The 24,809-nt window shown below is 38.4% G+C and overlaps 2 protein-coding genes across 2 annotated transcripts in view; one reads left to right on the top strand and one right to left on the bottom strand.

Annotated features, from left to right (window-relative positions):
• The window catches only part of LOC139731734 (tyrosine-protein kinase yes-like), a 69,652-nt gene extending 65,835 nt beyond the window's left edge, over positions 1-3,817 (bottom strand). The window contains exon 1 of the mRNA XM_071642613.1: positions 3,725-3,817. The gene's annotated coding sequence lies outside the window, so the exon portion shown is untranslated. The remainder of the gene's footprint in view (positions 1-3,724) is intronic.
• Positions 3,818-10,456: 6,639 nt separating this feature from the next.
• LOC139731724 (rho-associated protein kinase 2-like) overlaps positions 10,457-24,809 on the top strand; it is a 117,193-nt gene continuing 102,840 nt past the window's right edge. The window contains exons 1-2 of the mRNA XM_071642604.1: positions 10,457-10,596; positions 13,907-14,212. Coding sequence (XP_071498705.1) covers positions 14,132-14,212 — 81 coding nt within the window. The 5' untranslated portion in view covers positions 10,457-10,596; positions 13,907-14,131. The remainder of the gene's footprint in view (positions 10,597-13,906; positions 14,213-24,809) is intronic.

Here is a 24,809-nt window from a genome sequence, read left to right as displayed (position 1 = left end):
TCTCTTACAATGTATAAGAACCATCACATAATCCACTGAGTAAATGTGAAAATACTGTAATTGGTACATAAATCCACAACAAAAGCAAATAAAATTAGAAAGCTAATCAGTGAGGCTCTAACAGAAGCATTGTTCGATGTTTGTTTTAGTCATTCTTTTCTGGAAATTAATTTAAGCATAATTACCAGTTTCATTCATATCAAAAAGGTATTGAATTTTTTTTTTCATGTTTCTACTGTAGAGCAATACCATTAATATGACAGGCAGGTTGATCAATTTGATGTCTATTGTCTTCTAAAAAAAAATTGTCTTTTCCACTGAATTACGGAAGTACATTTTGTATATATGTACAGTGTACATACATCATCACCAATCTACACACAATAATGCATCACTGTATCGAGAGATGATCAAATTCAACTTTAGGGTACGCATTGTACATGTAAATCATAAACATGAATGTACTATTGTACTCTGTATTGGTAAACTTCAAATATATCCAATACAATATTCCATTTTAGCTAATACTCTCCAATATGCAGTATCCTTATAAGGTTCATCTCCAGGGTATTGTATTCATGCATGTAGTTGCATGCAAATATGAAAAAATGTATGTGAGTGTATGTGAATGTACACAGTAAGTGTGAAATGCAGTACAAGGGATGGGTCCTCTGTTATGTAATACGAGATGTTTATGTGTGCATATGATGTCATGATACAGTTGCAAGATGGCTTGGGGTTTGGCTCATACAAACTGCATCTGTTACAAGCAGTTGCAGACCCAGGGGGGAGCGCACCAGGCGCGAGCCCTTTATTTTGTGTTAAAACAAAAGAAATATTAAAAAAATGGGAAAGGGGTGCATGCGCCCCCTCTTTAATTTGTAAAGACGCCCCCTTTTTGCAGAATTCCTGGATCCGCCCCTGTATAAGCCCATATCTCTCTACATTGTATAGTAAAATCCTTCTCTCTCCAAAGAAAACCTTTAACAAGGAGGATAGATCTCAGAGAATTGCTACGTAGCAGGAAATGGAGACTACATAATATTGTACAGACACTTAGCACCATGAAGAAGTACCGTACTCATTCAGATCTGAAAAGAACATATTTACTGGAGAAATGAAAAGTACAGTAACCAGTAGGTAATCATGCAGCGATACACCGTACCTCTGAAGTACTGGCAAGCACTGCATATTCATTTTCCTTTATCTTCCCTTTTTGCCACAATGAACTCCCAAATAAGCAAGCATTTCCATCAGGTTTACATTTTGGATCATGTACAGCTGAAGGGATCTTTGAATGTGAAGTTGAATTAGCACTAGTCCAGAGACTCCAACCCACAGCACCTTCTGATCTGGAGATTCTCCCGCCTGAAACCCCTAGCAAACGGGAGACTCCAAGTTGATGTGTGCGAAACTCGAAGTTCCTAGGGTTCTAGATGCTCTCTGGTGCTATCTAAGGCTAAATTGTTCAACATACAATAGCAGTATTAAAGTAAGAAATCCTTTCCTACGGGAGACACAGAGCCAGGGCGGGAGAAATTAAATCTCAAGCGGGAGAACGGGAGATTTTGCAAAAATGGGTTTTCGGCGGAAGATCTCCCGTCGAAAACGGGAGAGTTGGAGTCTCTGCTAGTCCACTATACTACTGGTCACTGCCAGTGGTCTTCCATACTGTCAACTCTATCAAATTGCAAATATTACAAGTAGTGTTTGTACGTACGGTACATGTACTACATTGTACCAACTACACCTTGTATGCTCAATAGCCAGATACTAGTAGTCAGAGGCTTTCCCGCTTGGTTAATCTAGAACTAGAACTTGTACATGTATTAGAACTAGATCTACATCAACCAGCTGTGTCTCGTATAGTACTTGTTGTACCAGGTAGCACACAGAAAAATCAGTCTGTTTGGAGGAGTTTTATAATTTTTATTAATTTATTATTTTTTCCTTTTTTAATAAATTGTACACTCGATATAGGCCCTAGTTTCTAGACTGATCTTTCAGTCAATGACATCAAAGAGATACATGTAACAATATATTAGACTACGTGTACTTACTTAGGGTCCTAATTGTAGGGGTCCAACACATTGACACTGTCTGTACACTGAAACCGACACCCCCGTATTTATAGCACTGCGCGTAAAGAACAAACTTTCACGTATGAGACTAGGTACCTAGGTGCAGTGGTTTTGCATTCTTTACTGGGGATTTGATGATGTCCAAATATTACTGAAAAACCTGATAACAAACAAGATCAACAGCAAAACCATGATACCGTAGATTATAAATGCACTATTGGAAAACCATTACGTGCATTTTACACGTAGGCCTATTGTCAACAGACTTATAGAGGGTAGGGGTGTTGGTTTCAAAATTACAGCACAACTGAGCATGTCAAAATAACCCATGTCAGTGTTCGAAGCAGTTATCTTGGAGCGTGTACCGCAAATCGCATGTTTAATGTGCGCTTGTGAATTCAGAGTATTTTCTTTACATATGAGTAAAATTTCAGGCAAATTGTGAGATATTTTGGAAAGTATAGGCAGGTATCCTATTACCGAACAGTATCCTATTACCGAACGCGTACATTTTCAATGGAAGCCCGTTAAAACAACTCGTATACGCGCGCATCCATTGCACTACGCACGCGCTGTTATCTCCCAAGGGAGGCCGGTGCAGAAAATTGCTAAACTGCAGCAAAAAAAAACAGAAAATTTTAGTAAAAATCGCTGAAATGTTGATGTTTGTTATTCTGCGTTAATAACATTGACCGAAAATGCAATGCCTAAATGTCCCCATACAGAGGGGGCATGTTCGGTAAATACAATACGATTTGCGTCGGTAAAAAGACACGGTTTTTGTGGAAGGGTTATTTGAAATACAGATTTTGTAAAGTGCGTGGCTTAGTTTTCAAATAATACTGATACAGCTAAATTTATCAGAATTTTAATTATCTTCTGGGAGATCTTTAGCTAACTTGAAGCATAATGTTGCCCGTCTGGAGAAATTAAATAAAAATCGTTCGGTAATAGGATACACCTCCATACTGATCGATAGAAAAACATTAGGGTGTCGTTGTGTTGGACACCCAACTACTACTGTAGATCTACACAGTACTTTTTCATACTGTGTATTACTGGTTAATTTATACAGGCTGACAAACACAGTAAATTGAATGAATTATGAAATGACAATGGGAAGCTCCCAGTTGATAAAACTGCTAAAAAAAGGTTGTTTTTGTAAATTACTTGAGTTGTGATACGCCCAAGTTCCAGGAATCGCGCTGGTCTCTGTTTCAACGAGCTACGAGCTAGCTGCTAAGCCGAGCTACAATCGGAGCTCCAACGTCAACCAGTGCAAAGTAATCTGTGCGGTCGTGTCGCTGCCTCGCCTGGCTGGCTGTCCCTCTACATGTACACTGATGCACTGCCTCAACTGACTGCCTCGCGTCCAAATCCAAAGCCTAGCTAGCCCGCACTTCCCCGCTTTACCACCAACACGACACGCCACGCCACGGCACGGGCACAAACACAGGACAGGTAGCTACACTAGTAATAAGCATACGACCGACCGATTTGAACCAACCTTCACTTGGCGACACAAACACTTGTCTCTCCGAGGTTTCAGCTGTCAAAGAAACCTTTAAGTACACGTTTTCCTCGAAAATACTGAAAATATCCCCCAAGACATGTCTAAATTACAATAGTACATCGATACTTACGAATGTCAGGGCACAAAATTCGCAAAAACTCCAAAATTGTCCGCCTCATCGACGTCAACCCGGAACAAGGAAGTAATATTTGTGTCTCACGCGATTGATGCGTTTAGTTTGGAGGTGACACAACAGCACACCAAGCTGAAGGAGTGCAGTACGTAATGTATAATAACGCGCAATAATGACGTGTGCAAACAGTTATTGCGGTTCATGGCGGACTGTGGTCGGATAATTTCTTTGAAGTTCAAAGAAAACGTGCTATATAATTTATTTCCTCCGTAGGCCGTGTGTTTGTATGTGTATTTCGTTCTTCTGTGGTTTGATTGGAACTTCTAGAAGGCATTGTTTCTCTTTTTCGATTGTCATCCATCTGGAGATCGCAGCACACCATGATCGGTACATAATTTATCATGACTCTTCTTCTTCTTCTTCTTCTTCTTCTTCTTTTTCTTCTTCGTCTTCTTCTTCTGATTAAGTCTACCTCCTTCAATAGGCTGAAGATTCTTGCAGATTGTGCTATTTACATTGTAATACAGTTTATTTACAGATACACTGTATTTACAAGCACATAACAAATTTGAAGAAAATAACTAGCCACTGTGATCAACCGTTGGGTCTAGGGCAATTACCCCCTGGGCAATTACCCCGCACCCTTCCACTGGCCCTAATCCTAATCCTAATCCTGAACCTAATCCTATCCCTAACCCTAACCCTAATCTTTACTCTAAGCTTACCACTAACCAGTATTTAGCCGGGGGGTAATTGCCCTCTGGGGGTAATTGCCCGGATATACGCAACCGTTTGATAGTCGGTTACAGAATGATCCCACAGATGGCGCTGTTCAAAATCATGATCAAAATCATGATCTGTAGTAATAACAGGAGAACACAACTGTGAAAGTTTGAGGACAATATTGGACAATCGATTCAAAATTTATGAATTTTTAAAGTTTTGGTGCCGTCATCGCTGTATAAGGAGACTATTGCACTTTGCGATGTCATAAGGCCCTATGCACAACAATAAAACCATGTAACGAGAATTCCACAAAATTTAATCTAGTGAAAAGTATACATACATTCCATCGACTTGTTACTGACATAAGTATGTTTAGGGTTATTCCCCTGTTTTCTGAGAGATGTAAGTCAAGTGCTTTTTCATTATGATAAAAAAGTGAAAATGTTTAATTTTCCTTATTATTTTCTTTTTGCTGTTGTCCATAATGTCATCATGAAGTGTGGTAGTCTCCTTCTTATCCAGGGATGACGGCACCGAAACTTTGAAAATTCATAACTTTTGAATCAATTGTCTGATCTTCATGTAACTTTCACTTAGGTGTTCTACGAAAATTGCTGCTTTCACTCAGTCCATATGGCCTTGCACAGTGTGCTCAGTAAAATTGAATTAAATGGTGCATATTAAAAGCCAGACGAACAGTTAGTTCTGCAAGTTTTATACAAAAATTATAGTAATGTGAAATAAACGTTTGAAATCAGTGTTTTGGAAGTTTCAAAGTTCTCGTGTTTTCACCAGCTGATATTGAAAGTAAACACTGATTAGCTGATGTATTGTCATTAACACAGAACTCTCCTCCCTTGAATTATTCACAAAGATATTATCATAAAAATAAGATCTTGGTCGATAATCTACATAGCAACTGACACATTTTCCTATCAAAATCGTTGCTATGTTTAGCGTATAGATTTGTCTGCTAGCCAATGAGAGGCTAGGAGGGCGATTATTGTCATTATCTCATCTTATTTGCATATAACGTGACAATTATATGACTGTTCATGAACTTTAGGACCTAATGGTTTTTACTATGAAGGTCAAATCATGATAAACATTTAGCAATCTGTTTGATATAGAAAGTATCTTATAGTCTTTTTTTAACGGAAATGCAGCATCAATTTTAGTTCCTGTTACAGTATTGCAGTCTTATTGTATGACTTTGGTGAATTTAATGTAATATGAATTCGAATAAAAGGAATACATTTACTTCAGTTAATGATCCTCTGCAATTATATCCTGATTTCAAATTGAAAAGATGCAAACTCGTTACATGGTATAAAGTATATGTTGTTTGTTTGTTTATTATGCCCCTTTTTTTTACTTTTGAAGTTCTTTTTTTTATAGTTTACCACTTTTTTTTTTCAAAAGTCTACCAAAGAATGTGGTCATTTGATTTTTTTGCATGTGATAAGACAAGACTGTCTGGAAAACCTTGCATGGACAAGAAAGAAAGAGGAAAAGAGGGGCAGAGGAAGGACGACAGATGTCTGCAGCTGCATTCCAAATGAATTGATAACAGAGGGAGGTATATATAAAGATATGAAGAAATGGAGTTGATTGAGAAAGCTTTTGAAACAGACATTGGGGCACCGATACCGCGAACGCCTAGAGTACATTGTACATTGTACTAGTATGTCTCCGTATCAGGCAGTGGGAGAGAGAGAGAGAGAGAGAGAGGGAGAGAGAGAGGGGGGGGGGGGGAGGGGCATAGGGAGGGACCCAGAGACAGGGAGAGGAGAGAGAACGAGGGAAAGACTAAAAGTTACTGCAACTTGTCCCTTCTTCCTGTCGTGAAGTGCGCCATCACTTGACGACAGAGCTCAGTGACTGAATCTGACTGGAATAGGCAGCCCACTGAAGAGATCCGTGGACATGCACAGGAGTCCCAATCCCAAAACAGGGGCCACGGAAGGGGGGGGGGGGGGTGGGGGGTGGGGTGGGGGGTGGTCTGCATCCCCCTTTGCCCATTTTATCGAGAAAAAGGAAATCTGAAAATAAATTACTACACCCACGACGATGCAAAAGGTTCCGCCCTTAGATTACGGGAGGGGTACCATTGACCCTTGACCTCTCCGCCCCCTCCCACCCCCACCCCCAATCCGGGAGCCTAACATACAAACAAACAAACAAACAAGCAAGCAAACAAACAAACAAACAAATAAATAAATAAATAAATAAATAAATAAATAAATAGATAAATAAATAAACAAACAAACAAACAAACACAAAGTCCCTGCAAAATGAAGACTGGCGAACAACAGAAAGAAAGTTGATTGGACAGCAGCACTCATATTATGAAGTATAGAATGGGTGTCAGGCTTGTTTGATGACCCCAGTGCGGTAACCAATAGCTCCATCGAACTCACCCACGCAGCTTGAAGACAGACAGACACTGAGCGGGAAACAAGGTAGACTTTTCCTTCTCAATATCCCTAGAATTAAGAGGCAGAAGTGAATGATGGCATATACAGGAAAGACATGATGGCTGAAGAAGGAGGAGGAGGAAGAAGATGATGATAAAATTAAAAGAGGAGAAGAAAGAGGAAAAGGAGAATGAGAATTAAGGGCGTACATATTAGGAGAATAAAAATAACGATGAGGGAGAGAAGGAGTTCAAAGAAAAAAATTGAAGAAAAATAAATGGAGAAAGAAAAAGAAGAGGAAGGAGATGATGCAGTGATGGTGGAAGAAAACAAAGGAAGGTGCTTTTAATTCTATTTTTACATTATGCAAATATCAAGAAAACACATCACAAGATATATACGAACGGAAAATTATATGCTCAAAATGGATACCAAAGTGTGTATATATAGAAATTATATGCATGGATGCTTCACTCCACTGAAGTTGTAGATTGTAAAGATCAAAACAAACAGAATTTAACAGTTTACGTTTCACAAAGAAAGTGTAAAACAAGGCAGTTAGAGGAATCTTTACTGGTTTACACACTGTTTCGAAACAGACGCTATGCACTATAGGCCTAATGTTGATTATAAAATGAGGCGACAATGGCATGTTATGAATATTTCTTTGCAAACTTTAACATTATCCTCCTTGACAAAAAAGAAAAGAAAAACAAAGGCGTTGCGTTTATTCAGCCATACGTTGTGGCAGCATGGTGCTATATTTTTGTCTCCTTTAATCTTTTCAGGCCTGTACGGGGGACACTCACGAGGTGAGGATCAACAATTTCGTTTCAATTGCATTGGCGGAATTGTGGCTGACATAGTATTATTCTTTCGCGAAAACAACAATAACAACAACACTTTACAATTCCTTTTTAATTGTATCAAAATTTAACGACGGTAGAACGTTCGATCGTTCCGTTTGTTAAGTAATATAAATATTTATACCGTTAATTGCTATAAAGAGTCAACCATTCAGAGGTGACACGACATTGTGCGACACTTATGCCGGTCTTTCTCGGGTTGCAGGGATTTAGGTTTAGTTTGATGTAAGGATTATAGGGTTCTAGGGTAAGGGTTATGTTTGTGGGTAGAATTTATGTTTGGCTTATGATAGCGTGCAGATATTTCATCCAATTTCAATTTAATTAATTGATTCATGGGAGGAACTGTCGCAGGACCAAATGTCATGGAGCCAACCAGTGAGGTCCACCTTCCTGAGTCAACTCTGAAGCATGGATTTTAGTACAGTTGCGGAACGGGGGGGGGGGGGGGGGGTGGGGGGCGGGCACGCACCCCTTTAATTTTATAAATAAAAAGAGACAAAATGAAAGCGGCAGTGGCGTGGATCCAAAAATGGATGTGTGTGTGGGTTTTTTGGTTTCGTTTTGTTTTGTTTTTTGTTTGCTCTTCATCAGCCGATGAAACCCGGAAGTGACCTTTTTTTTTTTTTTTTTTTTGGTCAGCTGATTAAACCATGAAGTGGCACCAGAAATAAATGCACCCCCTTCACAGAATTCATGGATCAATCCCTGGAGAAAATTGCGCTGAAGCCTTTGGCTTGTCAGCTGATTAAACCCGGAAGTGGCGCCAGAAACATTTTTCACGGAATTCCTGAATCCGCTTCTAGCATAGTTTTGGTTGAGATTAGGATTCAGGTTTTAACTTTTTGTGAGATAATGTTGGTATAGAAACAACTTATACATACGAAACATTAAAGATCATATGATTCTAAGAGCAATATATTGTTTAGCTGATAAAATCGGTTATGAGATGGCTGAGACATCAAACCAAAAGTAAAACAAGTAGTCCTAACAAAAGGTACATGGGACCCACCTATAGGACCACTTTGTTTTTGGATATCTCAGCCATTTCAAACCCGATTTTCATCAAATTGAACTGCTCTTCGAATCGTATGCTTTTTAATGTTTCACGTAAGCGGTTTGCAATCAGGTCTCGTAAAAAGTTAAAACCTGAATCCCCGTCTCAGCCAGAAAAAGGCCTATACAATCGCGTCGCCATTGTGCACTCCTCCAACCCTCCCCGTTTGGATGATATGCATGCATCCCACCCTCCAGCCGCGCGATGAGGGGTTTGGGAGATCCGTTCAACGGGATGGTTCATTGGGAAGGAGGGGAGGATAATTATAAATTGATTGCCAGAATGACCTTTTATGCCGTTTCCAAAAGGGCATTGTACCAATAGATATCCTCAAGTTGGAATGACACACGCTTGGCCAGGAAAGTTTACGCCATTGTCAAGTTGTTTCTTATCGGTTGTCTGCTCTGTTTGTTTTGTGGTTGTCTGTCCCGTGTGAGTTGAGTTCTGTTTGTTGATCGCATTCTTATAATGACACAATGATTATGCCTCTTTTAGATGGGCTTACGTTTGCTGAGAGATAGGATGAATTAATCCTTCTGTCACAGGCAGAGCATCGACTAAATTGAATAGATGGAAAGTGAATTGATCGTTGAGTTAATCCATGGCTCGACACTAACTTTTTTGTTTGGTGGCCCGATGGGGCCACCAAAATCCTAAATTTCAAATTTTTGGTGGCCCAAGAGAAAAATTTGGTGTCCCGAAAAAACAACAATAAAAAACATTAAAAGTCCTTTTTTTTTAATGAGTCAAATATTTAAGATTTATGATAGTAAGAATTAGAAGTTGGACATATCCGCTCATAAATAAACTTCAACAAACTTGCAACACTCACTCTCAGGCATTCATTCAGTCCTTTTCATCCATCCTTTGAACAAATTTAACTGCTAATTTCCGGCGCAAAAAGTTATGAATTTATTGACATACTTTTCAAAAAATTTTGGTGGCCCGAGGCGGGCCACCAAATTTGCCCTTTTTTGAAATTTGGTGGCCCGACTTTCATTTTTGGTGGCCCCGGGCCACCGGGACACCGTTAGTGTCGAGCCCTGGTTAATCATTGATGTATCTGTCATTCTCAGTAATCTCTTATCGTACTGGATACTTAATTATAAGCAACGTTCAAGTGTAGTTCGTCGAAGAATTTTTGGCTTAATTCTGCAGTTTTTCCGAAATTTAAAACTAAATTGTTTGAGGCAATGATTTTATCTGCAACTCCCTTTTCGGAGCTTGTTCGTGCTCTAAAAAATATATACACTGTATATATAAATTGTACGGCTCTCCGATAAAGTGATATTGGCTCCACCCATCCATTGGTTCAAGGACCTGTAGGCTCATGGTTCAAGACTTCTCGCCCGTCCGTTCACCATCGAGAAGTCAGTGGGTATCCTCCGATATCTTTATCTCGATGTGCGTGCGTGCGTGTGTGCTATTCATTCATAAAACGTTGATTGAAGTTACGGAGCTGTGTGTGAGATTTGCTAGTACAGTACACGCACACAATTCGCTTCTGTTCATTGATGTGCGATGCGTTTACGCAGTATACTGAGTACGTACGGTGGCGGCGGCGCGGCGGTACCGGTGACTACAAACAGGCGGAGGCTAGTCCTGCATGATGCATGCAAGCTAGTTGCTCTTTGTATGTAGAGAGTGCGAGCGAAACCACATACTGGTAGCTAGCTGTAGCGCTATTCGCTCTTCGCAGCCATTTTTCCCACACTAACCGTGGGCGAAAATGGCGAGGATAACCAGTTGAAAAGACATCACATTTGACGTGATCCTTTTGTCGACAGTTTCGTTCAAAACATTGTAAGTATATTTCATTCCCTGTATTTCCAGGTACATACAAATATAATTCATTAGTGTTCATTATACTGTTAGTTTGGGCTCTTTTAGCGAAGATACGAACTGGGTTCGTGAACTGTATACCACTACCAATCGGCACCAGTGCATTTGTGTCCGACGAGCGTATCATATCACCGGGCGGCGCACTGGAGGCCAAAGACATCGCAAAGGCGCTAGCGTGCAGAATTCTCGGCGCTTCGGTCCTCTGCTCTGCACACAGACAGGTGCACTACTTTCCAAGTTTGACAGCGAACTGTCATAAGCAACGTAGCACCTATACTTATCGGCATATTTACATCAAGCTGATTTATTGTGATATTGATTTGAGGATTATGTTTTTTGCAGATAATGTCTGTTCCCATACCAACTTTTGTTCAACTCGCCTTTGTTATTTTAAGACCAGCCAGCCCATCCGTCCGAATGATATCTGATTCGTATTGTAACCTCGTAAACGCGGAAGTACACCGTTCCCTACCGTTTTTACCGCTGTGCGGCGCTGGCTGCCAGAGCAAGCCATACACCTCTCGCAGCTATCTAGCTCCTCAAAACGTACATGTAGATTGAATGACCCCCGCTACGAAACTCACCAGCCAACTTGCAGCAAGGTAATCCATATTGTGGAAGCCATCCAAATCTGTGTGGTTTCCGATACAGGATGATGTTTTGACTTCATATAATCATAGTGATGTTTAAAAATATCCATAAAGTTGAGTGCTAATTTGGGGACGGTCCTGGCAACATTCATGTTAGGCAAAATCTGTCTGTCCGGAGGAGTCTTTCATTCTTTTTTTTTTTTTTTTTACATTATCGGCTCTCCTCTGGGTGGGGATTCAATGAAGCCAAACGCAGTCTCCGCAGAACATACATCTCCGACGACCAGATACAGACGCAGACTGATCTTTCTCGGTCAACAGTCATGTATGTTTGCATTCATATCTCTGACTCTGGAGTTGCTCTGGTAAAAATTTAAAAAAAGAAGGAAATTTAACAATTAACATTTGAACTTATGGGTTTTGTACGATACCATGTCATTAATCAAAATAGCATAAATATAAATGCATGCATATTTTTATACACTGTAGAATCCACTCTGATAAAAATATAAAATGGGGGCGGTCTAATTAGGGAGTTTGCTTGAGCCATTTCTCTTTCCTTTTCTGCAGATGAAGTGGATATCACCAGTTTTCAGATTTTAAGTTGTATCACCTGGTATCCAACCTGTCATTTAAACTATTGTCAAAGTGACCATACCTTCTTGAGTGTAGGCATGGTAAAGGAACATGAACCAAGAAGAATGCAATGCTTGCAGTGATAGTCTTTTTTTTTAACTGATTAAGATTGGTTTGGTGGAGTGAATTTAGACCACTTGAAGTACAAAACAAAAAGAAAGAAAGAAAGAGAAAGAGACTTACACAAATATACATTGTAAACTGAAATGTTGTATTCTAACTGCAAAAGAGGAAATATTCAGTGTAAATTCCTAGATTTATGGTGCTTGGCCAGTTTCATTAAAATTTGCATGCTTATGATTTGAGAGATTAGGGTACAGCTGTATCTTTGTATCCAATCTCCAATATAATTTGTGTGTTGCTATTTTTGCTGCAGTTTAGTTGAGCACAAACGTGAAAATGTACACATTACAAAATATTAAATGTTAGCTGCAATAGTCTTGGAAGCATTATTGGATGAGGGTTCTCATTCTGTACACACGGTGAGTGCCCCCAGTAGGCAGTGATTTCAGTCGGACCACCCATGTTTGCCCGCATTACCAGAGCTTAATCCAGTTCACCTTTGGGAGCAGTCATTTCCAAAATTTTCATATCACATTTGATGCATAAGTAGGTCTGTTGTATCACAAAACATCCTACCATATAAGAATTTTGTGATAAAGCCTGAAATACAAGGCTGGGTTTTTGTTTCATCTGCAAATGGTAAATCATGCCTTTAAATTTCACTACACTCATGTACCGTAGAACCTTCGTTTGAACATCAGGGCAAAACTGATGACCATCAAACTATACACTTCATAGTGTTTTTGTATGAGAGTATTTAGGTAATTCCTGTGCAATACAATCTTATTTGATCTCTCTTTATATTTACCTGGTCAAAAGCATAAGATAGAAAAAATGTGGCCATGTTTTTGCTTGCTTGGAACACAATTAAAAATAAAAGAAAATAAGCCTCAGCAAAGATGCATGTACAGTGTCACAAACTGGTCAGTTTTATTGAAAGTAATTTTTGTACCACATTGAAATCATCAGAATGACAACCTTCCATTGAGTTAGAAAAATATGTACATCTATGGATATGGTTACAGTTTGAAGGGAATATAGTTTTGGTTGAGACCTAGCTTTAGGTTTCTAACATTTTTGTTGAGATAATGAGAAACCTCTTATGAAATGTGAAAGAACATGTAATGCAAGAGGAATTCAACATTTATTTAATGAAAATTAGTTTTGAAATGGCTGAGATATCCAAACAGAGCAATCCTAATAAAAGGTTAGACCCACCTTTTACTATGATCGCTTTGTTTTACTTTGCTTTTGGATGTCTAAGTCATTCCAAAACCCGATTTTCATCAAATAAACTTTGAATTCCTTTAAGAATCCTCTGGTAGTTATTTTATAAGAGTGTATGTTTATAACAGTGCATCATTGTTTTCATACAAATATTTCAGTGCATGTTTTTTCATATCTTGAAGAAGGCTATTTCAGGATGGTATTACCTAGGTGCATATTGTAGAGTTGACTATCAAAACTTTGATTTTGATACTTCAAGTGCCATGAAATAAATTGTAAAAAAAGGATCCCTGATCCAAATTCCAGGAGGCAAAATTGTAACAGTTGTGAAGAGAACCATCTGCAGAAGTATATGAATACGTAATGACGCCTGCATAATCTGGCATTACAGAGTACACTGTACACAGGATACAACAATCTTCAAGTCACATGAGAAAGTAGTGAGAATAGTGTTTTACTCGATATATGACTTCTAAATCTTTGATGTGATTTTATGTTCATACATCCTCATGCTTTCTGTTTAAAGCTTGTAGTGTATTCTAGGAAGTACAATCCTGTTTACTTTTGTAGAGGTGCAGGTGTACACTAATGTTGTGTGTGACACACATTGCGACACATTGTAAAATCTTGAGAATTTAGTGATTTTTTTTTAATTCTGTGAGCTGTTTGACAAAGCTAATCAAAGGGGTTTATCACTGTTTTGTTTGTTTTGTCACATTTTAACTGTGATTCTTGCTTTTGCCATCATCTTTCAGATATTTTTCAAAGTCACTGCGTAAGCCACCACAACTTTTGACGACGCGGGAGTTTACCAATTTTTGCCTGTCTCTCGGCAGTCACCGGAGAACTTGGCAAGCAACAAAAAGTCGCCAGAGTGGCGCACTTAAACTTTTGGATTTATTAACATCTGTATGACACACTGGTGTAAGTTTCTTCCTGGATATTACTGAGGGAGTATCGAGGCAAGACTTCCATCCAAGATGTCTTTGACACAGAGATACCAGTTGTTGGAGGAGAGAATTAAGGACACAAGAAGTCTCCTTAATTATGAAGCTCTGTTGGTAAGTACTCTAGTTCATGGAATAATTGTATTCATGTCACTGCAACATCCTGGTGACATACCCATTTCCGGCAATGTGAGAAGTGTCATTATAACTCTCTTTTTGTTTTCTTTGCGTCATTGTCATGTACCGAAACTCCCTCATCCTTTTTTCTCATGCTTTCTCGTCTTCTACTGCTGTGTTTGTGTTAGATACACGTCAATGCTTATAGATTTCTCGGAATTGCACTTACACATTAATTCAGGGAGAAAACAATATGCAGTGTGTTCTTTTGAGTGGCAGCTTACTTGTACCTCCTTTACTTAAATTTAATGCATACTTTCATGCAAAAAGTATTTATTTTTTGAACATTTCAATTGTTTTAAACGAAAGCTTTCCCATTTGAGGAGGGGTCATAAAAACTATATTTAAAGGGGAATAAGCCTCAAATAGATGGGTTCAGTAAATGCAGAGATATTTGAAGAACAAATTTCCAGTGAAATTTGAGGAAATTTGACAATCCGTTTTAAAGTTTAGAATTTCAAAGTTTTGGTTCAAACCATGTGCCTCATCACTGGAGAATAATTCTACAAAAATGTATAATGTCACAGCTGGGGAATGATATGATGAAAATGTGAGGAGAATGCTACATATTTTAATTTTTCGAGCATGATTACAGAGCCCATGACTTCCCTTATTCAGAGGGCAGGGAGAATGATATTACCCTGTAACGTACAATGTAGTAACAAGTCAAGGGAATACATGATAGTGTGTACCATCCTTTCATCGGAAAGGAATTTCCAATTTTCCTCAAACCTCGCCTGAAATGTGTGAATATTTCTGCATTCATTGAATCCAAAAATGGTATCAACCCGGATATGAGTGAATGAATAAAGTTCAGGGTGACCTCGGCCACGGTGTTGTATGGTAAAGTAGTATCAAAGAATTCAGATGGCAAAAAACAATGAGAGAAATAGGTGACTTTTTTTTTAATAGCTCTCCTTGTCAGCCATAGGAAGAGCATGAACAAGAGCACATGTAGATTGTCCTCACCCTCAAAAACAAAAAAAAACACTGTCATTCTGTCAAACTACTATAAAAGAGACTACATTAATACAAAATGTAGGTAATGTTGATTCGGGGGGGGGGGGGGGGGGGTGGGGGGCGGGGGGGGAGGGGGAGTATTGCACTCTTGAATATGGCAATGTTTACCGAACAAAATAATTTCTGTATTGAATATCATATTCCTGAGTGATAACAACAAAATTACATTGTGTGACTTAAGTTAAACACAGTAATGAAGTCATCAACACATCAGTACAAATCAGCACAAAGACACTGTAGATACTGTGCATGAAAATTGAGATCTGAAGGGCATTACTGTAGTGCTTTCACATTATGAGGCCTCATTTTCTCTGGTCAGCAACCCATTTGCATGGGTGCATCTTATGCTGAACTGTTTATGATTGTGTATTCTGCAGTTCATGCAAAATTCACCTAACAACTGATAAATGTGCAGGTATGTCTCCTTGTGCATTGTTTGTGCATATTTGCCAGTGCGTGGACTCTAGTGTAGGAGCGTGAAGGTTACACCAGTGTTGCTGTTTTTGTTATTCAAGTACAATGTGTACCTACTCCCATATAAGGGGTTGCCTAGACTGTACATGTACACATACTTTGTAAAATGATTTTAAATGGTCTCCCATTCTGTATTATAACCTACATGCTTTGTGCGTATGTTATGCCAAATTGGTTTGACAGGCCTGTTGTCATATGAGCCAATGTATACATTCAAATATAAACACAACTTCAAGTGGACATATTCATGGTATGGGTAAGATGAGCATTAAACTTTGCATGGTGGGTGATCTACAATGTACGTGTACACGTGTACGTGTACAGTATGATGAATACTTGCAAAATGACATGCTTGAATTGTATAGTGCATGGCTATTCTGCTTTGCTGTGTCTACACTGTACAATTTTTATGTATGCATAATATTCAAAATGTTTGATGCAGCACTTTATAGCAGTATATGATACAAAGTATGTTCAAACCTGCATTTGTGTGTATTTGATGTTCTGAGAGACAAAATAGTTACATGTACATGTACCTGAGTGATAGAGGAAGAATGGTGCATACTACACTACACCCAAAGTTTGGGGGAGAAAATGGGTTTTTCTGTGGCTGCTCTGCTGTCTGGTGGTCCACAGAGAGTGAGAAATAGTGGTCTCGCTGTTTGCTCTAATTGTGGCACTGTGGATATTCAATGGGCCAGAAATGTCGTTCGAAGCGATGTTTGACACAGCATTGTGTGGACAGAGGAACCGGGGTCTCACAATGCAAACATGCAAACAACCGGGGTCAGAGGTCAATTAAGGCTGACTTCCTCTGACTGTATAACTACAGGACAAATTTTGTCCCACAGAATTCTCCAGGTTAATCAAGAATCTTTGTTTACAAAGCGGAGTGAATCACATACTTGTACATTTACTTGTGTGCAGCATCCCTTCTGTTTTGTATGGACCTACATGGTGCATATCAGGGAGTAGAATTGTTTTAACAGCATTGCTGAAACTGCTGTTTTGGTATCATAATGCATGATATACATGTAGGGTGCCTACCCACTGATTCAGATATGCAAGTCCACATGTGCCAGAATTCCAGTCCTTGTGTAAATTAAAAACTAAGTACAATGGAAGCTTCAAGTATTTGCAGTTACACACCAAACATGTTTTAGTTTTAGCTCATGTACCATAAAAGTAGACACTAAAGTGCAATTTTAATCTGTTGAGGATGAGTCCCGAGTATACTTGGGCAGATGTCTTTGGGAAATGCGTATTCTAACAAAATCAGCCCGCCCTCAATGGAATAGGAGAGAGGTTTACAGCTGGGCAAGGACATTGTTTTTCCTGTGTGACAAATACATACATTTGTGCACCACTCACAAACACATCACAAATATCTTTATCTAAAAAAAAAAAAAAATATCTAACTGCCTCCACAAAAGGACATCTGTGCAATCTTTTGACAAGAACCGGGTAGACGCTTTATAATGATACAAATGAATCGATCACTCGATTCAGTCATTGCAAAGTTGAGTGATGTATTGCCGCATGCACCCAGTCACAACCACTGTGCATGTAACATACGTACATGAAAATATAGCTTGTCTATTATACCTACTGTTCATGCATGCTCACAGGTGCTTTACTGTTATTGATACATCTTACCTGCTATTGAAATTGAGGAAGTAATAATCAGTCATTGTATGCCTATCATTAAATGCACTAGATAAAGGCATATGGAATTTGAAGTGTACGCTGTAATTCATGAATTCTGTAAACACTGTTATAATGCTATCTACACGTATCCAGTTTAGTGTAATGTTTTAAGCAAAAACATTAGCAAAGTCTTCTTTTAAAAGCCAGCAGTCCTTTTTTTTAAAAAATACATGTAGGTCTATTCACTCGGTCCATTAAGATGAATTTGTAAGAGTAGTATTATACAAATGATGTGCAGGATAGAGTGCGTTAGTAATCCTGTGCATCATTTGTTTTATAAAATGGGTCGAAAATTCGAAAACTAACAGCATTTTTCAGCGTTTTTCACGTACCTTTGTGGGTCAAGACGTCCGAAGATGTTTGTCCCAAACATTTACGCACGTCGCACTCAGAAATCCCGCACATATATACAATAGTTGGTGTAAGTATGATGGGGGGTTGGGTTTCCGGACACCTAAGTTCCCGCATGAAAACTTACTTATTTTACATAGAATATGCACCCTTTACCTTAAAGACTTGATATAGACTCCTCATATACTGTTGTAGGCCTACTAGACAACATACTCTGAAAACGGCGTGAGAATTAACCTGCTAAATCGTTGGATTTGCCCTTCAAAGTGACTCCATGTACGCATCTGGTCCCACAACGCTTCGTCTACTGTACACTGTACGTACGTATGATACGTACGCCACACATGTCATGCACAAGGGAAGAAAGGCCGGCCGGCCGGCAGTCCGAACTAGAAGTTTTTTACAGGATTGACAGCGCGTATGCATGCAATTCAAAGGAGCCGCCGCGCGCACAGACGATCAGCAATAGGATTTAACACGCAGTGCAATGGGACTGAGTAACCAAAGCACACGTGACTCATTTCAGCGCTTCCTATTGGCTACATTCTTGAACCCATTTTATAATATAAACTAGCATAACTAATATTATGATATTGAGCTAAATATTTGAATAATTTGTTTTTATGAATAATTTGTTTTTATGAATAATTTGTTTTTATGTTGGTATCAGATTGCTGGATATAGGCAAAACATTTCCACACTGGAAATTGGGTACATGAGGAAATCTCAGAAGTTGATTACAGTTGTAGTTTGGTATTCTGATAGAGCTCTGTTACATGTGGAGTATTTAAAACAATAGCAGCACCTGTTAAGATAATTGACCTGTGTAATCCATATACAGCTGTATGTAGCAAACAATTCTTTGCCATGATGTGTAGATTGCACAAACAACAAATTCTTATCTCTTTCTGTGTCACCTGTTAAGGCAAATCAGAAATACATCTGGACAAAAAATTGAGATCACTTGACATATTTTTTATCCACAGTGACTTAGAATGATACATGTACTGTACCTACACTTGTACATGTATGCATAGAAGATATTAAGCCAGTTTTGTGCTCTACATGTATTTGCCTGAAAATGTTGTATTGCAGTCATGAAAAAAACAACATTTGGAAGATCAAAAGGTTACATGGGTGAAGATGGCTTTCTTCAAGGTCTAGCTCCCTTGTCAGAATTTAATGGTATCCATACAAAAACCTGGCTGACAGGGCATGGTACAAGTGTACAATAAAAATATATTTTGTAGCCTTCTGTGTTGATAAGAAATGTCTTCCATGTGTGCTGCAATGGTCCTGCTATTTGTGCTGCACTGCTGTCTACGAAATAAATCAGTTGCAGTGTTATTAATAGGAAGACAGTTAACTACAATATTGTATGCAGTTGTACATGTACATTGTAGGTTTAGCCATACGCTTATAGATGATGATATAAGTTCCTTGTTGTAGTTGTTGTTTTTTAGTGAAGTGTAGGTAATATAAGGTCTTTGTAGATGACAGGCATGCTAACTCCGATTTTGTGTAGACAATATTCCAACAGATTACCCAGCAAGCTGTTAAGATGTACAGACAATATCTTTCATGTGGCACTGCTACCCATTTCCTTGGGACACATACAGTATTTGTACTATAGTTGCATTTGGTGGTAATGTGTACATAGTTGATGGAAAAAAAAAAGTTCATTCCATCACGTTCATCTCTATTCTAAGGATGGTAAATGTACAGTACTTAGTACAATCGTATATATACAATTTATGTTTGAAAATCAAGTGTGGAAAAATAAAGTTTGTGCAGCTGCCCAGAACTCCCTAAAAGTTGTGTGGAAACCTTAATTTCTGTGCCAGAGGTGAGTTGATAAACACACTCAAGGTGTCTTTACTTTTTGTTGGCGTTCAACTCGATACATTGTCAGCTTTTCATCGGTTGTCTCTCACGGACTTTAAGCCCTGGAAATGCAATAGTCATACAGTAGAGAAACGCTTTGAAGCAGGGAAAGAGAGGACGATGTTAACGTAGACCGAGCACGTAGCCTGGCTTAGCCCCACCGAGTGACTCTGACATGTGACAGGATTTAGCTGCGATTTGCTGGAGTGGCATCTTGTCTCACCCCGCATCACCTGCACTGAACTTAGTCTTCAGATGTCAGACTCTTGCTGTGTAATACAGCTATGCAAGATGGACTGATGGATGATGGACAAGAAAATTTGTCTTGTACATGTACCTGACTGCAACAAATTCCTCTAATTGTGTGTCTAGAAAATGTTGCACTGCCTCACCAGTAAGGTAGACACTTGTGATGTTGAAAGTCTGCTATTAAATTACAATGTACTGTATTATCTGTGTTAAGAATTACTGAAAGAATGTTGAAATCATAATGATTTTTGTCTTATTTAGTAGAATATTGAATTTTATAGACCTTCAATAAAACCTACCTCAATCCCTGGTAAAAGATCAGCAAATTATATTAAGCACATTATAGACTTTGCAGATTGATACTTAAAAGTAGGTGTGCAAACAAAAATATCAATATATGGGGTCAATAATTATTATTACTTACATCAGGTTTTGTCTCAATCTGTCATGTCTTTTTTTATTGTTCAGTTACATTTTTTAGTTTTGAAAGTAGTTTTTTAGTTCTAGAATTAATTCCACAAAGTGAAATTTCCAGATATGAGATACGGTACAGGATTGACCTTACAGATTATCCTCTGTACGAACTTTATGCATGCATTTCCAGTCTGACTGTCAACATTGATATTCACCTACGTGTAGATCCTATTGCTAAAACAGTTAAAAGTGACTACAGGTGTTTCATATTTTTTTCCAGAGTTGATTATCAATCATACCTGTGTGCATAATAGTCATTGCATCCATCAATGTCTATTGCCTCATATTTAGAGCTTTTTATTTTCATCATCATCACAACAATGTATTATCCATTTTCGAATTTTATATGAAGTCAAAACGAACTTGGGAAATCATAATGAAGAATATGCAAGCTCCAATGACCAAACTGCTGTACTTTTGCAAGTAAGTCAATCTCTTGAACTGATGTGATCACTGGATGGAAAAGGGCGTCAAGGATTTCATTTGTCAGTTACGATTATTGGTACAACAGAGATTTTTCATCATACTTTCTTAAGTTTTCCACCACCCACACACAGCATTGTATTAAAGTCATACCATGTCTCTTTTCATGTGTTTGCGACAGAGAAGAGAGGTTAAAATTGCAATATTCTTGTTGGAGCAAATAGTAAACTGTATAGTAGGATCTGGCAGCTTCTGTTCTGTATGATCATAATGATATTTCATTTTCCTTTGAAAAGGAAAATGTGATACATAACTGTAAAAGTGGATACTTTTGCGTGAGTAATTTTTTGCACTCGGCGAGGTTAGATGAGTTTCGTATGTTTTTAATTCCATGGAACTGAGACATCAACTACTGGGACAAATAATGGCAGTCAAAAATATTCTTGTGATTTTAGTTTTGTGCCAGTTTCTGGTTGCACGAAATGCATGGAAATTTCAGCACCACAAAAATTTTCCACTTTTACAGTAGGCCTACTTGTACATTAAGTATTCTGACTTATTTTCCTTTTCTGTGTCTGGCTGGCTTGTACAGTTTTTTTTTTTTTTATTCACAGATAATACTTAAGTGCTTTTATTTTGTACAGAATGATACTGTGGAGTACAATAGAATAATGCAGCGAGAAGTTAGTGTAAACTGATGTATTGTGTACTCCAGATCAGCACCACACACAGTCAACAGTGTACAAAATATACCTAGTCTCTTCGTGATATTCCGTTCCAGTAGTATGGAGACTGTTTGACCTTCGGGTCACCTTTGCCCCAAATAGGAGAGGAATGTCACTTGATTCTTGTAGATTGCTGCCATTATCTGCACCCAGATGCATCGTGAACAATATTTGGTTCACATGACTTCACAGCTTGACATGCACGAAGGAACGACCATGTAGGCCTTCTGTGTGTGGGTGAGGTTTGTAATGTATTTAATGCAAATGATTTTGCTATAGATTCAACCCCCCCCCCTTTTTTTTGTTATGAAATTAAGGTCACAGGTGCAGTACAGTATGTACATAGGTAGGGCTGTATTGTGTGAGTTGACAATTGGAACTAAGACAGCATAAACAGTGCATTTTGTTGGTCACGGATTTCATTGTACATCTTGTATGATTGAGCTCTTCACATTTATATACAGCTGTACATGTACACTGTATACATGTATATTCTCATTTGCCATTAGAAACTGGGAGCTCTGTTGTCATGCACAGAGCACCTTGGAGCCTGATAACATTCTGTGCATGTCAGAAAAAACACAAAGTTTCACTGCCATAAAACCACTCAATCAAAAGTCAGCACTTCATTTCTTCCCCTCCCTAAGATAGATATAGATGAATAGATTCCCTTATTAAATCATGTTTAACAGTAATTATCTACAATGTTGTTTGATGAAGGGATTGGTGTTTAGAAAGCTGTTATCAAGTAGGGGGCCTATTACAATATGTCCTTCATTGAGCTGCACAGGCTATTGTATATGGTCCTAAAATAATGCTGAGAAATTTGTTAATTTTGGAAGAAATAAAAAAAAAATAAGGGGAAAGGTTATGATTGTATTATAGTGAGGTCGGGGAGAGTGATTATGAGGGTAGTGATGCAGCTGAAGTACACTATGGAGTTTTGATTCTCTGGCTGCCAATGAATTTTATGACCCTTATAAAAATTCAAACGGTTGAAGCAAAATATTCTGCATTAACTTCCTGCCCAGCAATCTCATGAAATTATGTATATTTTGTTCACTACAGTGTATGTGTAGGGCCTACATTATGCAATGATAAAGAAGCAAACATCAGAGTTTTAAATTGTTGAGGATGAGCTGATTTTGCTGTAACGCACATTTCCCTTAGACACCTGCCTAAGTGCATGTATACTCGGGACTCGTCTTCAAATGGGTTGAGCCATGACAACAGTGAGAAAACTTCGCTAGGGAGAGCTTCATAAGCTGATCCAGAACAGGTGTTCAGATTGAATGTGGTGTTAAAGACCTGTGTTCAGATTGAATGTGGTGTTAAAGACCTGTGTTCAGATTAAATGTGGTGTTAAAGACCTGTAGCCTGGGGATTCATGGAGTGTGGCAAGGTGGGCCCCGGTTTGGGTACAGCGTATATTAAAGAATTCCCGTAACGCATTGTTTACAACCTCATCACTGATCTCTATGTCAGTACACACACAACCGAAGAATCTTGACTAGAGCTGACCATTACTGATGAGCATGCACTTCAATGCACATATTCGCTGACATTGAAATGGGCGCTATTCATGGTTTTGAATGTACCCCTTTTGGCAGCGAATGAAAACCGATACAATCAGACCTGCCATATTTCCCCATGCTACCGGATCTTTTAAGGCATTTTGCATTATCAATAAATTCTTCCTTCATTTGAATTTTGCCTATACTTACAGATGTACATATGTAGATCCTACATTTACTATTATTTTTTTTCCATTGATCTTTCTTAGTTTCATAAGGCCAGGAATTCATGTGTACACAAAGCTTTTGGCCGATTACACGTGTAGATTACTGTACATTGGTATTGTGTGTACCATGGCACAGTCCTATTGAGACGGCTGGAAAACCTTGTTGAACTTCGCAGGATGACAGCTTCACAGAGCTCCCCACCCTGTTCCGCTGTCAAAAGTGTGGTGAAACACTCATGAAGGCTGTCTTTTGTTCTGGTTTCATGATCATTCTGCGTAGAGAGATAAACAGACTAGGAAAGAGAGAGAGAGAGAGTGAAATAAAAAGACTGTGGAAAAAAAAATTGAAAACTTGCATTTTGAACAAGTGGAGTGTTTGTTCATGATGTGTGTTTCTGTGTGCTTACAATGTGAGTGTGTTTGAGATCAATAACTAGGGATTACTATGGCATACATTACATTGATAATGACTGGTGTGGGAAGGTAATTACCAGATACGAAATAATCCATCCCAAGGGTTTGAAATGCTAAATAGGGACTTGTGAGGGACTTTACAATATATAATATTTCCTGGACATTCTGGATGATTTGTGTACACATATCTTTTTGTATGCACAAAAGAGACATACTGTACACACACTTTAATAGCACACAGATGGGAATACATGTAGGCCTTGTGTGTGAAATCATTTCTTGGTTTTAGAGATCAACATAGAATTCAATTAGAGCGTACAAGGGCAAGTCTATACATTATATTTTGAGGCATGACATTTACCCTCGCTGCCACAGTGTAACCAGCTGTATACATGCGAATACATGACACAAGGTATTAAAGGATAAAATTATTGGTTCATGTTACAAGTATACAGACTTAGTCTACCTGCATAAATCATCTTCCCTTTCCCTTCAAACAAAAGGAGAATGGTGCCAGTATGTGAAAACTGCAGTGGCGCACTGCTCATACACTCTACCATCTGTGTACACAAGTACAAGTGTAGCTCATACACTACCTGTCCTGAAATTAGCTCTTTTGGAATGTTTCATCTGTGTATTTATGCATAACATACATTACATGTATGTCTAAAAATAGGAAAGTTATAGAATGTTAAAGAGTCTTCATGATTCATTAAGTATATTAATTTGATACATATTTATAAATTCAATGACTATACGCATACCCCTACACTCAATAAGAGGTTGATTCATACATGTACAGATTAAATTTCCTTCAATACTGTGTACATATATTTTCTGATATTGATTTTGATGTTATATTGACTGTGTATTTCTAGTACGTACGTGTTTGTCTACCATATCTATCACACGTTTTATTGATCTGTATGCATTCTATGTGTGTACAGCCGTACCCAAGTAATGTATGTGCGCCATGCAAACAAAACATTTCCATAAATGGACAATAAAATAAAATAGAATAGAATAGAATTGAATAGAATTAAATAGAATTAAATAGAATTAAATAGAGTTG

The sequence above is a fragment of the Diadema antillarum genome, unplaced genomic scaffold (genome assembly GCF_040938485.1).
Source record: "Diadema antillarum isolate AM-2024a unplaced genomic scaffold, OU_Dant_1.0 seq00000383_RagTag, whole genome shotgun sequence".
NCBI lineage: Eukaryota > Metazoa > Echinodermata > Echinoidea > Diadematoida > Diadematidae > Diadema > Diadema antillarum.
This window is presented reverse-complemented; position numbering and strand designations above follow the sequence as displayed.